The 13,415-nt window shown below is 39.2% G+C and overlaps 1 protein-coding gene across 5 annotated transcripts in view; it reads right to left on the bottom strand.

The window, feature by feature from the left end:
- Positions 1-994: 994 nt before the first annotated feature.
- The window catches only part of PHACTR2 (phosphatase and actin regulator 2), a 136,809-nt gene continuing 124,388 nt past the window's right edge, over positions 995-13,415 (bottom strand). For all 5 annotated transcript variants that reach the window (XM_085055734.1, XM_085055733.1, XM_085055737.1 and 2 more), the window contains 4 exons: positions 10,050-10,111; positions 8,919-9,056; positions 6,532-6,608; positions 995-2,956 (listed from right to left, as the gene is read on the bottom strand). In XM_085055734.1, the coding sequence (XP_084911860.1) occupies positions 2,941-2,956; positions 6,532-6,608; positions 8,919-9,056; positions 10,050-10,111 (293 nt within the window). In that variant the 3' untranslated portion in view covers positions 995-2,940. The remainder of the gene's footprint in view (positions 2,957-6,531; positions 6,609-8,918; positions 9,057-10,049; positions 10,112-13,415) is intronic.

Raw genomic sequence — 13,415 nt, 5'->3', positions numbered from 1 at the left:
CACTGAACTGTGGGCCAAGAAATTTATCTGATTATTATCATAACAGTAAGAAATTAAAAATTAACAGCCTCTCTACCATGGCTAGTGTTCTGCATCCAGCAATGGCTTGTAGTGAATACTTTAAAAAAACCCTCGAACCCCCTAAGGAGGACAGGGAAAGTCTAAGTGATACCTCACCTATACATCCTCATTTCTTATGACATAACTTCAGCTTAAAGAAGTTTGAGCCAGAAGTTGTATCCACATCTTTGTCTTCTAACTCTTAAAACAAAAAGGTTGGCACATGACTTTCCATCCATGCTCCAGGCCTAGTATAGAGGAATATCTTCTTGCAAAGTCAGTTTTTTCACTTCATCCTAAGAGTTTAACAAGCTTTAGCTTGCTTTTGTAACCCATATGTACTTTGGCATAATGGTAGAGCTAATGTCTTATAGAAAGTATTTATAGTCCAACCTTACCTTTGTCCAAGTTATTCTGCCTGTGCAACAGCTGTCTTTCTGCCTTCAGTATCTTGGCTGCTTTCAAATGTTTCAGTGTGATTAAGGCAACACTGAGAACTATTTAATTGCTCCACTCATTTCCTTTGAAGTGAAACACTGTGTTTTTTACTTCAAAGTCAACATTCAAAAATTTTTTATGATTTTGGACACACATTTGTAAATTTGGCTACATCAGCAAAAAAAAAAAAAGTTTAAGCATAACTATTCTAGTGTAACTTTTAAGTTTACTCTTCAAATTCTAAAAATAAAAATTAGCATTCTACCAGAATTGCTGACAAACCTTAACTCTAATGCCTTGCTAATTCCTGTATGATTTCGTGCCAAAGAATACATTTTCACTGCTTCCTTGATGTCAAAGTGGTGTTTCTATATTTATAAAATGATGGGCCTTCCAGAAGCTTATTTTCTGCAAATGGAATCCTAATGGCTCCTATTGATTCCATTAACTAAGGAAGGTGCTTTTTCCTTTTCTTTGCTATAAGCATGTAGATGGCTTCTTTTTTTTTTTTTTTTTTGGTTATTGATATTTTGGGGCTTGTACATCATTAGATTTTTACTAAAATGTAAGGGATCCTAACAGTCATATAAATCTTACCCTTTTTTAAAAAAGGTTTGCCAATCTCTTTAAAAATAATAGAGTGACGGAGAGTGACGGGGAGTGACGGCTGTCGTAAAGCACTCTCCTCGTACTAGAAGTGCTCTTCACTAAAATAATCCATCTCATCTATGCAAACCTGGTCTTGCTGTAAATAGCTCTAAAGAGGAATATCTAATTTTACCCACCAAATTGCCTTCCTGCCTTTAGGCTGACATCTCTAACAACAACCTTCAATTTTATAAACTAAACACATTCCACAAGAATCTATCACAGGTTCTGAGGTAAAAATCACATCTACACAGACCTTTTATTGCCAGAAAAAGAAATACTTACACTTCATAATTAAAAACTGAACAGGGCACATAAAAGACAAAAAAAAATTGTAATATGTACACACATTAGAAAGGATAAATAGCAAATATATTGTAATACTGCATTAAATGTATGCATATGTGAATTCCAGACCCCCCCCTCAATGTTGTGTACACTAATTCAAAGGATAAATAAGTGCTAATGTAAGACAGAGAATTTCTTAGTGTAAACAACGTCCCAGGCTTTTTAATAGGCCTTTAGGCCAACTTAGAAAAAACATGTATTGCCTTTCACACTCCATACCACTTAATTTTAATAGTACTGTATTCACATGTACAATTTCAAGATAGTATAAAAAATTATGAATCTAAGAAGCATTCTTCACACTCAACAAGAGCAGGCTGGAGACACTCCAAGGATTTTCCTTTCACTTTTACAGGACCACTAGCTGAGGACATACTGATTCATCTGGGAGTTCTTCCTCAAAGCAGTGCAAGAGTCCTTAAATGTAAAAAGTTACATTAGTAATCATTGCTCAGACCTATTAGCAAAGACTTCTGGGCCTAATTTCAATTCTGACTTTGGATTCACACTAGCATGATGTCAAAGTTGTCACCACTGCTTGCTATGGATGACAAAGATAATGATCCCTCTGGTTTGAATGGCAAGCAACAGACAGCAAGAAGTGTTTCTAAACACAAAGCATTTCACTGCATTCATAGTGTCACTTTCTTTGTCCTTCAAATCCTGTTTATGTATTTTGGAGGATCCAGAGTACGTCAACATTAAAAACCAAAAAATATGACTTGTTCTGAATGAATGTTCCATGTGTTTTCTTGAACCATGTGCACTGGGATTTGAAAAAAAGACAGTCGAGTTATACTAAGACTAATTTCTGGCAACTGTATTTACTGGCACCAAAGAAAATGACAGTTCTTCCTAAAGTACTGATGACACAAGGACTTATGGCTTGCTATCTTTTTCAGACAGGCTGCAGCCACCAAAAAAACCTACATGCACAGCTGCTCACACTCTGTTTTTTTAAAAAATAATTCTTCCCACTGGCCATGTGCATTGTTGAGCAGTCCCATCCATTCCACTTTTCTCTGTGGACTGACAAACAAAGTCTCCATTCCCCCAGCTCTCAGTCCTTTTCACACCCCCCTCCCTGTTACCCTTAGTCACAACCCTATGAAGCCTGATGAGATCCTGCTAGCAGGCTCTCCAGCGATTGTCTTCAGCACTTCCTGACTTGTGGAGCTCTGACGAAGAAGTCCACTGGCTTGTCCGTGTGAGCTGGCCACAGAACCATGGTCTGTCTGGACATGGACAAACGCTTCCTGTGGGTTCTCCTCCTAGACAAATCATTTGTCCATTGACAAAGACAAGGGCCACTTTCTCCATTAGCCTCAGGGTAAGCTGTAGCACACACTCATACTCAATCAAGTTCCAGTGCAATTTCAGGTCTTCAGGACGCAATGATTTCCCCAAAGAAAATTGTTACATGAAAGATGGGATGTAGTCAAACAGTTATGGACGATGAAACCTGAAAAGATAAATTAAAAAACTTAGAATTATGTTATTTCAACTGACAATGACACCAATCCTCATCCTGCTTGCACAGCTGTTTCCTTTTGTGGTCCAATTATTCCTGATTTTCCTGATCTGTGTGGGTTTAGAGTCAGACCTATTATTCCTGCTGTCTGTCTCTCTCTACTTAGAAAACCAAACAGGGATTTGGTGTGTCTCAAGCTCTGGTGTGTCGCTGTCTGTCTGTGACATTAACCTGCCAGTATGGTCCCTGGCACAGTCCTGCTTGGGTCAACCAGTGCTTTCTGGTACTGCCTAGGGAAGTTTGGGGTTAGCACAGGACAGTAGGCAAGCTGGGTATGGGGGGACATCACCCTGTTTTGAGGTGAGAGGAAGAGGTTTAACTGCATGAATTCAGGCTGTGCCAAGCCTGCTGGCCTCAGGGCCAGAGAACAGTCTCCAGTCTGTTTTGTTTGCCAATACAGATTAAGCCACAATTGCATCCATTATTTGGAGATGCTGTCTGTAACTATTATCCAAAAAGCTTTGCTAAACCATAGAAGTTAAATTTCTGAGTTTTTAATCCTTGTGCAAAATGAAGCAACAAATTTTATAGCACTTCGGATGCTTTCTTCTTACTAACAGCAGTGAACTGAGGCACATGAAGGCCCAAATATACCTTACTTTTTTTTTGGCTTTTAGGTAGGGCATGTGCTTCACTCCAGATTGCCTGCATGATGGCTAGAGAAGTGGGTTGCTCCAAAAGGTGTCACCAACCTTTCCTATAAGTTAGGAACCTACAGCAACTGAAAATCTAAATCATGTTAAATATAATGAATCCAAGCAAAAGGGTAAAGAGGGCACCAGTATCAGGTTCTCAATATATCTATCACAAGACATAAATCTCTGTTTAAATGGCTTAAAAAATGTATCTGTCCATGAAGTAGTAAAAAATACAGCAGCTTGGAAAAGGCATGGCAATGATTCATCTACACAACAGATCTACCTAAGTTTTTGTTTGACACATTTTCTCTGAGCAGTTCCACATATTATCCCTGTAAGTTGACTAAATGCAATACAGGGATGCATTTCTCAAATGAAGGAGGTGTGCACAAAGGCTGACAGTCACAAGTGTGCAGCTCATCTGCTAAATGGGGATACCGAGGACTGCAAAAAAGACACAGAGGTTTTGTATTTGTGTAGAAAAACAATATACTGGACTATATATAGCATTTCCATTAGAAACACTTCATGAACATCTGCTAATACACTCTTCCCAAACTTGTGTTGATTTCTCTATTTTTAGAAATGCAGTTTCTTGGATTATGTTATGAAATAACAGAAATAATTGGTCTAAATTACTAGGAATAGAAAACCAGTTCAATTGACAGTCATTACAGTAACTGATAAACAATGAAAACCAGTGTTCTTTCTTTCCCAAGTTTAACATAAAATTTTAGCATTTCAAATATATTTTAAGTACTGATTATAATATTAAAGCATCTTATATTTAATCTGCAATAATATAGGAAACCATATGTTATAAACTACTTTTGTTTAGTAAGCAGCTTCCCTGTTTTCTCATTCTCTCACAGAATAGCCTTTGTTAATCAGCTGACAATACAAGTGTCTTTTGGTTTGCATTACCTCAGTGATCTCCTTGAAAATAATTAAAGTATGAGAAATTAATTCTCTGGCTAGAGACTTCTGTCTATGATTTTCTTAAATCACTTTTGTTGTATCAATCCAAAAGTAGCAGAAACTACATCATTTTTAATGAGAGGTCCCAGAGGAGATGAGATCTCTTTTTATTTTCAAAATTGCAATTGACTTAAAACATCTGCATTTTATTCTGCTCTTAATTAGCTTTTTCTAGTGTTACTCTTTTGACTTCTGTGTAGTAACTCCACAACATGATCAAAAGAGCATGGAGAGGGAACAGAAAAAAACCTGATTTCTCTCAGGCTGAAATTCTTTCAGGATCCTATAGAATCATTGCCTACATTTATCACAATCTGGCTGTCCCTATTTTTAACTCCATTTTCCAAGGCCCTCCTTGAAAAAAAAAAAAATTCACTTTTTAACTGGTTTGTCACTCCACTGGATTCCTAGTTCAGCTTTCAAGAATCCAGTTCTAATCAGCCTCAACTGTTCTTGAAGCTCGTGAAAAAATATCCAATTCTTTTTGTATGAATCATGCCTGTCTGTACTTATGCTTTGATACTGCAATGCAACTCAAGAAACACAACTGTGTAAGCAGGGGGTTAGTTTCTATACCTGCCATTTTTATTCTCTCCCTTGGGGTGCTCTTTTCTTTAAAAGTGGTATTTTTATATATTCTGAAAAAGATATACTACCTACTACCTAAGGAGAAAATGACATCAGAAGCCAAATGAAAAAATACATCTCCATGTTTGAAAAGGACATTTTCTAATGGCCAGAATGCATTACTAAATTAAAACCCTGCCTCCTTGATTCATTTTCTGGCTTAGGTTTGCTGTCTGTGAAACTGGTTTGAACTTTGAAAAATTAAATTGTTCATGTTATATCTACACAGAAGTGACTTTACATTATTATTTTTTAAAAATCTGTGTTTTGGTGAGAAGGATATTCCTGAAGTTGTGAAATTAAGCAATGAAGTAGGAGATGCATGAAACACCCATCTCCCATTATGAATTTTCCTTTTGAAACACTCTTTAATTAGGTGATTCACACTCACTAGCTGAGATCCTGAGTTTGGTTGAAACAGTAGCATGGAACGGAAGGGACCCAGTCCTAGACAATTGTTTTTTACTTAATTCTCTGTGGAAGCAAAGACATTAATACTATGTATACAATGTTGGCCAATCCTAACATCAAGTTTTGCTTGCTGGTGGCAATTTTCAGCCTTTGTAACTTCCAAGAAAAATGAACACGTGGCATGGAGATTACAGGAAGTGTCTCTATCCACCTAGGAATAACAGGCAAATTTGAAAGCCTGCTAAAAACCATGGACACTTCAAGCCTCTTTAAAATAATAATGCTTCAGACAACATCTTGGTGTTATCCAAAGCAGAGAACAAAACAAATCCAGATAAACACATTAGAAGTGGCAAAAAGGGAATCTATCTTGTTCCCCAGAAACTGCTGCCAGGAGCCTAAGTGACCCTTAGAAATCTCACCAAGATGCTGGTGAGCTTTTCTGAAGTTCATAACATCATCTAGCTTTCACTTAGCATATGCATCAACAAAAATGTAAACTTTCATGAGCAAGGGAGTACTGCCAGAGAAGGAAATCCCTTTTATCTTATGTTCTTGAGGACTACTAACTTCATCTGGGAAAACTGATGAGGTCTTTCAAAGCACTACTTTTTAGATTCCCCAATCTTTTTCTACATAGTAACCAATCCATTGCAGTCATCTTCACTGCTCTATCAGCTAGAGATAGTATCAGCAACACTGGGAATTCCAACAGAATCAGTGGTGGGATTCAAGGGGACCCATGGCAGGAATCCACACAAACCATGACACAACTGCAGAGAACTTGCAGAAAGGCAGAGGTTTGCTCTCATGCTCATTTCTCAACTTACACAAGAAGAGGGATTCACCCACCTGGTAAATTGCCGACTTTCCTCATGTACTTCCATTTCTGTGCTTTTAAATTCATTCAGCTCTTTCCGTATTGCTGCCTAATAAACAACAATGATATATGCAACCATAAGAAATATGAATTTTAAAGAAAATAAAGAGCCTGAAAGAAACATGGCCCTACTCTTGCAGGTTCCTTACAGTTCCCATTTCCAGTCTCCCTTACTGTAATCCACAGCTCTCACACATTTCTGATCATCAACATGAGTGATTTTTCAATTATAGCTGTTTGAAGTGCTCATCCACTACAAAGAAATGCAAAGCATCAAGCACTAAAAGTAAACCAAGAAACACCAAATCTACTGCGATGGGTGAACCAAGCCCCCACTGAAATAGGGCACTTTTACAGAAAACTGGGCAAGGGATTGGATTACCCTGACAATCACTTGCTGAGTAGGCAGACAGGAGGGGATTTTATCTCCAGGCACAGCCCCTGAGGAGCTGGTGGGTCACTCTGCCTGCACAGGCACTGTGCACACAGTAGGTGCCTTGTAGTTCCCTCTGGAGACAGACTTCAGGAATGCAAGATGAACAGCATTTTTTTAAAAAGTGGAATTAATATCTTGTTTTGATGAGTTTTATGTAAAATGACATGAATTATTTGGACGTTTCAGGCTTGGGCTTTCAGTTGGCAAATAGTAAAGAACAGCAGAAATTCAGTATACTTTGTAAATGCCTTGCTGCTTACGTTAAGAACTGATAAGCAATTTACTTCATCAAGTAATAAATATAATTTCAGAAATATTATAATATATACTACACGGGGTTTTTTTTCTATGCCACACACCTTCCTAACTTCACTGTTAAAGGAAATGACAGTTTATTCTTACTCATTCTTTTCTTTCACCATTTAAAATAAAGACAGTATAATTTCATTAATCTATAAAGAAATGTCATCTGGTGAGCATTCCTTTCAGTGCAGAACAGACAAGCAACATGATAAAATTATAGCATCACCAGACTGCAGTCTTATAAATGAGAATCTTCATTTTAAGCAGGGGTGGTCATGTTTAGCTACAACAGCATGTTTACACGAGGCTGCTGTGGAGCTAGGAAAGAGACAGCGATTTCTGAGCACCAAATCAGCAACGAAGACAGCAGAGCTCCAGCTCTGTAATATAGTTGCAGCACAATTTTCTGCTCCCACTGGAATTAGAAGAATGATTTCTCTGGGAAAAGGACAAGGGAGTTTCCAGGCAACCCCAAGTCAGCCTTTCTTTCAACAAACTCAGGGCTCACAGAATCAGCCTTGAGCACCTGCTAAAAACAAAATTAATTGAGACTAAAAACTGCTACCCTGAAGTAGGTAGAGAACTCCATTTTTTTTTTCTAGTGCAGGTCACTCTGGTTGGACCTCTGTCAAAGTGGAGGTGCTGGGTCCTCTAACTTCCCATAGACTGTGGGAGAACTGGACAGTGCTCATATCTCCCACAACCAACATCTACAAACACTTCTGGCTACATTTTTAATGATTTCACCTTGACTTGGTATGATGAGCTGGCAATTTTTAAATATTAATATTAAAATACAAGCTTAAATAAAACCAGTGCTTCATCATCCTTAGCTAGAAGAGAGTGGGTTCTTGCACATACCACTTTTCATGTCAAGTATGTTTCACAGGACTTCCATAAAGTCCATAGGTGTTGGTTCAGACCCAATGCTTCAGAGGCAGCTCTCTTAGCTACATAAATCCTACAGCTTACCTTTTATTAAGCAGTATAGGAGGGAAATGGAAGAGTATTTTATGGTAATCTTTGACTGATGTGTTTTTCAAATGAGAATCACAGGATCATTTATCTCATCCTTTGTGGCTGGGCAGCAGAGCTATATTAACTGCAGCCTGCCGGGGCAAACATCCCAAGAAGGTGCACTGCATGCATGTGCTCAATTCCTGTGTTGGTGGTTGTGGCCAAGAACCTCGAGAAGGACAGAGCAGTTTCTACCTTTTTTCACTCAAATGAGAAGCAAAAATAACTCCTGGTAGCAGCGATGCAGGCTTCTGCCTCAAACCCCTACCTGAATTCCCACAGATCAGAGCCATCTTTGGTAAACATTTATCTGGCTTAGCAAGGATTTAAAAATTAGAAGAAAAAATTAGAAATTCTGGCCTGAACTGTCATAATGGATGTGGAAAATATGCTTTTAATAGGCACCTGAGTGTGTTTTCTTTTAATAGGCACCTGAGTGTGTTTTCACCTGCAAGCAGTAGATGCACAAAAGTACCATGACAATCTTGCTGTCTCCAGCAGATGTCATTTGTGATGCTGGCATCAAGAGAACATAAACCAGAGGAAAGCTCCCCAAAAGTGATAGATGAAAGCATTTTCTTATAATCTACGTTTATCCCTTGCCTTGTCTGCAGGAGTTAACCTGGCCCAAGGCTTGTCAGCACGACGGTCGTAATCCGGAGATTCCGTGACCTCCACGTACTCGTTAAATCGAAGGATTCTTCTCGCTTGAAGTTCAGCCACTGTAGGCCTCAGACTGAGCTGGAAGCAGGAGGCAGAAAATAGTATGCTTAATAAGATGAAATGAAATAAACGAGGAGGGTATGATGTAATCTCAAGAGAACTTTAATGGTATTTCTAAATAGGGTCACTTTCAGGTGTCTAAAAAAAGGCACCATCCTGGGAGTGCTGCGCAGGAATGGGGAGGCAGCATAACCTGATTTCTTCAATTATAAAAATAGTCTTTGTCGGGCAGGTCACAGAGAATCATGACAGTTATCCCTCGAATATTAATTGTGACTTTGCATCTGTCACTGCATTTACCCCACTAGGCTGTTTGCATTAATGATTATACAGTGTTAAAACTATAATACCAAAAATAAGCGAGATTTGGAAGTATCTGCCCAAAAAAATCCTGGTTTCGACCATCTAGGGATCATTATGATGCCAAATCGTTTGAGTCACCTCAAACAATATTCCCTTTAATTAACTAAGGACGATCATATTAAGGAAACTGTGTTTTTGCAGAGAAGGGCAGACCAGGGATACTTATGAAAACTCCCCCCATCCTCTTCCAGAACAGATCCATTTCCAGGGACAATAAGCATGATCCCACCTGCAGAAGCTAAGACCACTGATGTGGTTAGAAGAGCAGTAAAGGGATTTCGTGTGGCTCATGTTGTTTTGCTGCCCTCTCTGCTGCTCTAGGGAAGAGTGGATCTACTCTACAAGGTGTGGCTGCCCTTGATTGTACGTCACAGGGGTGGTCATGCTACAGAGAAAATGTGTCACTTAGGTCCCCTGCTTACACACACAAATATGGCCAGACTTGGTATGCTTCTCCAGGTGTGGGGAGATGGATGGGATGGAATTTCCCCCAGCATGGACTGGGCTTGTACTGCTTTTTAAGCAGATTTCTAATCTGGGAGAATGACTGATGGACATTTGCAGCAATGTCTATACACTAATTGTTAGATTCTTGTAAAACATAATGCTATGTACAAAAATACACAATACAGAAAAGCACATCATCACCTTTCTACTGAGTCTACGTTTTATTTCTCTTTTGGCTTCCTGTTCCTCTTCTTCATTCTTCTCTGTTTTCAGAAGAGATAAAAAGGAGTGAATATTTAAATATTAGAACTGCACATACTGTATTTCTCTTGGTTGAAAGCTTCAGAACTCCAAGTCCTGGCTTATGTTTCCTCATATTTCTGGATGATGCCGCATGTGTTGTCTGCTTTTTTGGCTTTTGTATGCTCTCACTCTTTTCCCTATCCGCATTTCCCCTGATTCTGTAGACATCTCAAGTCAACTGTGGGTCACGAGCACAGCAAAGAGAAGGTGCCTGTCATTTCCTTTCTGTGTACCAACAAATACCCTGAAAGAGCTGCCTGATGTTTCATTACTTATTCTATCACTAAAATCACTGTTGCTTTTACTTCCAACATGCCATCTAATTGATTTTAGAATAAGAGTGTAATTTATAAATACCAAGCAAAAAGTTTGCTCTGAGTATTTGAATCATCCAAGTGTCCTCTACTGCCACAGGACATGAACCGATGACATTTTTTTCACTGTCATTTGTCAGTGCAAATTGGCTCTATTATTTTAATTTTTTTAAAAAATTTTATACTGGGGGCAATATGATCCAGCACTCAAGCCCTCTTGGTTAAAGGCCACTGGCTGGACCAAATGAACGAGCACAGCAGGAAATTACATGAGCATTTTTTGAATGGATTTGGGCATATGAATGAAACTATTTGCTTTTAACAAGTTTTGTTCAAACCAAACTTGATTTCTTGAGTGCCAGTGAAAAGCACACCTACAAAGACATGTTCATGTGGGCTCAGCATGTTTTAAAATTGATGCACAGTTTGAAGAACAGTATTTGCCCGTTCAGTCCACCTCTGATGGTTACATGCAAAGTTTTGTGGCTGAAATATCCCACCTAGAGAAATCCATAGAATTCTGAACCTGTTTTATTCATGGTTGGGGATTATAGACTCCGCATTACAGTTCAAAGCTAACTATAAATTTAAAGGAATTAATTTGTTCTGGATGCAGCCAACCTGTATGGATGAAAAGGGAGTTTTAAATCCTGATATAGTTGTATTTGCCCTGTTTCCTACGGCCAGCCTGCTGTGTTAATTATAGGTGACCTGGCCACAGAAGAGTTTCTGTATAATGACTTACACACTGGGGACAATGCTGCAACAGGACACCTCATGGTACTTGCAGATATCCTTTGCTTCCTCAAACACTTTCATCTAAGAAGAATATCAGGGAAAGGAGGAGAGGACAAATTATAAAAATCAAAAAGAAGAAAGATACAGTAGGAAAAAAGCAATGCCTGCCCAAGATCAGCTCTGTGAGAAGACTCCACCAAAGTCTACACCAAAATTTCAGGTTTCCAAGAGCAAGGTGCAATGTCACAGGCTTGCTGCCAGCATTAGGCTGGATCTCACTTCGATGGTGATGTTACTGAGACACTGAAACATGGATGTAATTTACAGTTTATTAATTGCTTTTCTCTTAAACGGATAAGAAATGGATAGCCTGTTTCCATAGAGGAACTGTAAATGGACTCAAACTGAAGAATGGAGAATTATAGTTAATCTGCATTTTAATTTTTTTAATTAACGTAGCTATGAATAAATAAGCTGGGTGTACTTAAGGACTTATAACTTGAAAGGATAACTCTTCTCATAATATGATCACCTAAACAAATCAAAAGGTGTATAGCTGTTTTAGGACAGATAAATCATCTGTAGGCATTTAAACACCCTGTCTTTGCAATCAATAGACACAGTAGCTAAGGTAATTAAACACAAACTATTACTTTGGGGTTCCATTCACCTGGGAATCATCTGACGTAAAAAAATTTGTCCCTTTATGAATGGAATTGCTGAAATCCTACCCTGGATACTCTCCAGTAGCAGACATAGCAGGAAAAAAAGCAACTGAATATACATGTCACTCTACTGCTCTTTTCTTAATTTAGTTTGTAAAATATGCTGTGCATTATTCATATTGTGACATTTCTTTGCTACCTAAACCATGGTGTCTCTTAAGAAGCAGCAATAAGATGCTTCATTTAGGTAACAGGAGCTCATGCTGCTTAATGCATACCTTAAGGAAGAACTACCAACAGCATGGCCACCTGAAATACTGTTCCTCTGTATTTTGGGGGAGGACAAAATACCTTAAAAAACTTGCGCTAGACATTTAGGAAGGTTGAAGGTTAGCTGCCTATCCCAAGCTGTGAAGGCACATCCCTGTGGGTAGCAGAAAACTGCACACCAGGATAGCTGGACAAGGGAAAACCCCCAAAAAGGGCAATCATATTAGCGACTGGGCAGAAGGTCCAGGCACCTCTTGGAGCAGACCACTGAGGAGGGCTGGCAGCCCATCTTTTGGAGGACAATACCAACAGGAGGCACCAGGTGCTTCCTTAAATCCTGGGCAAAGCAAGAGGGGATCAAACCCATGGGGAACAGATAGTCTTCTGTGTTAGAGGTCAGGGGACAGGATGTGTTTTATACATTCAAGTTGGTTTACTTCCAGGAATAAAACTCAAGAGCTAAAGGAAATGGACTGAAATGTGGTAGCTGCTGCTAGTATATTGAATCTGCTGTTTGGCACACGTGTCCCTGTCTCTGGCACTGACTTGGGACCTAAAGCATCAACTTTCCATCTCCAGCCTGCTGAGCAGAGTCTTGCTTTAAGCCTGGTGCTACAGAAACACTGCCTGGATACAAATTCCTATCGACAGTAAAAAAATTACAGTGTGGTTTTGGTCTTTTAAGGTAAAAGTTTTGAATGTTGCTGTAGGGAATTAAGAAGATGTGTGGTGCTAAAAATAATGGGTCTGGTGCTCTTGGTTCCTGTAGGTGTTGTGGAAAATTCCAGCCAGAGGGCCAAGATTTGGCTGCAGGTATGAACTGACTCACTTGGCCAAACAGGAACACATTAATGCACAGGAACACACTTATGACTGCTTTCCACCTTAAAAGCAGATCTAATCTGTGTGATGTGGAGAGAGAAAATATAAACACAGTATTCTCAGCTGCAGGTCCCCTCCTCAGATGTCCTGCTGCTGCCCTACTGGCAAAGGACCAGCCCAGCAAGCTCCCTTTGCTTGCAGAAGTCTCTGATTAGATCCCAGCAAAACTATGGCTTCCCTCCTTCACTGCCTGCAGCTCCTAGGAGGTCAAACTGCAATTTGACTCCTTACGGAAGTAATTTTGTTTAGCATCACTTATTGTGGCCGTCAAGTTAAATAATCTACCAGAGTCAAAGCCAAACAAGCAGCTTCCCTGGCATCTATATATCATTGCTCCTGCAACTTTGACCATATTGAATCTGGTCACCTTCTGTTCTGTGGGACATTTGTTTTGT

The sequence above is a fragment of the Lichenostomus cassidix genome, chromosome 3 (genome assembly GCF_008360975.1).
Source record: "Lichenostomus cassidix isolate B80296 chromosome 3, HeHo_3.0, whole genome shotgun sequence".
Taxonomy (NCBI): Eukaryota; Metazoa; Chordata; class Aves; order Passeriformes; family Meliphagidae; genus Lichenostomus; species Lichenostomus cassidix.
The sequence above is the reverse complement of the archived record's forward strand: the minus strand, read 5'-3'. Positions and strand labels throughout refer to the sequence as shown.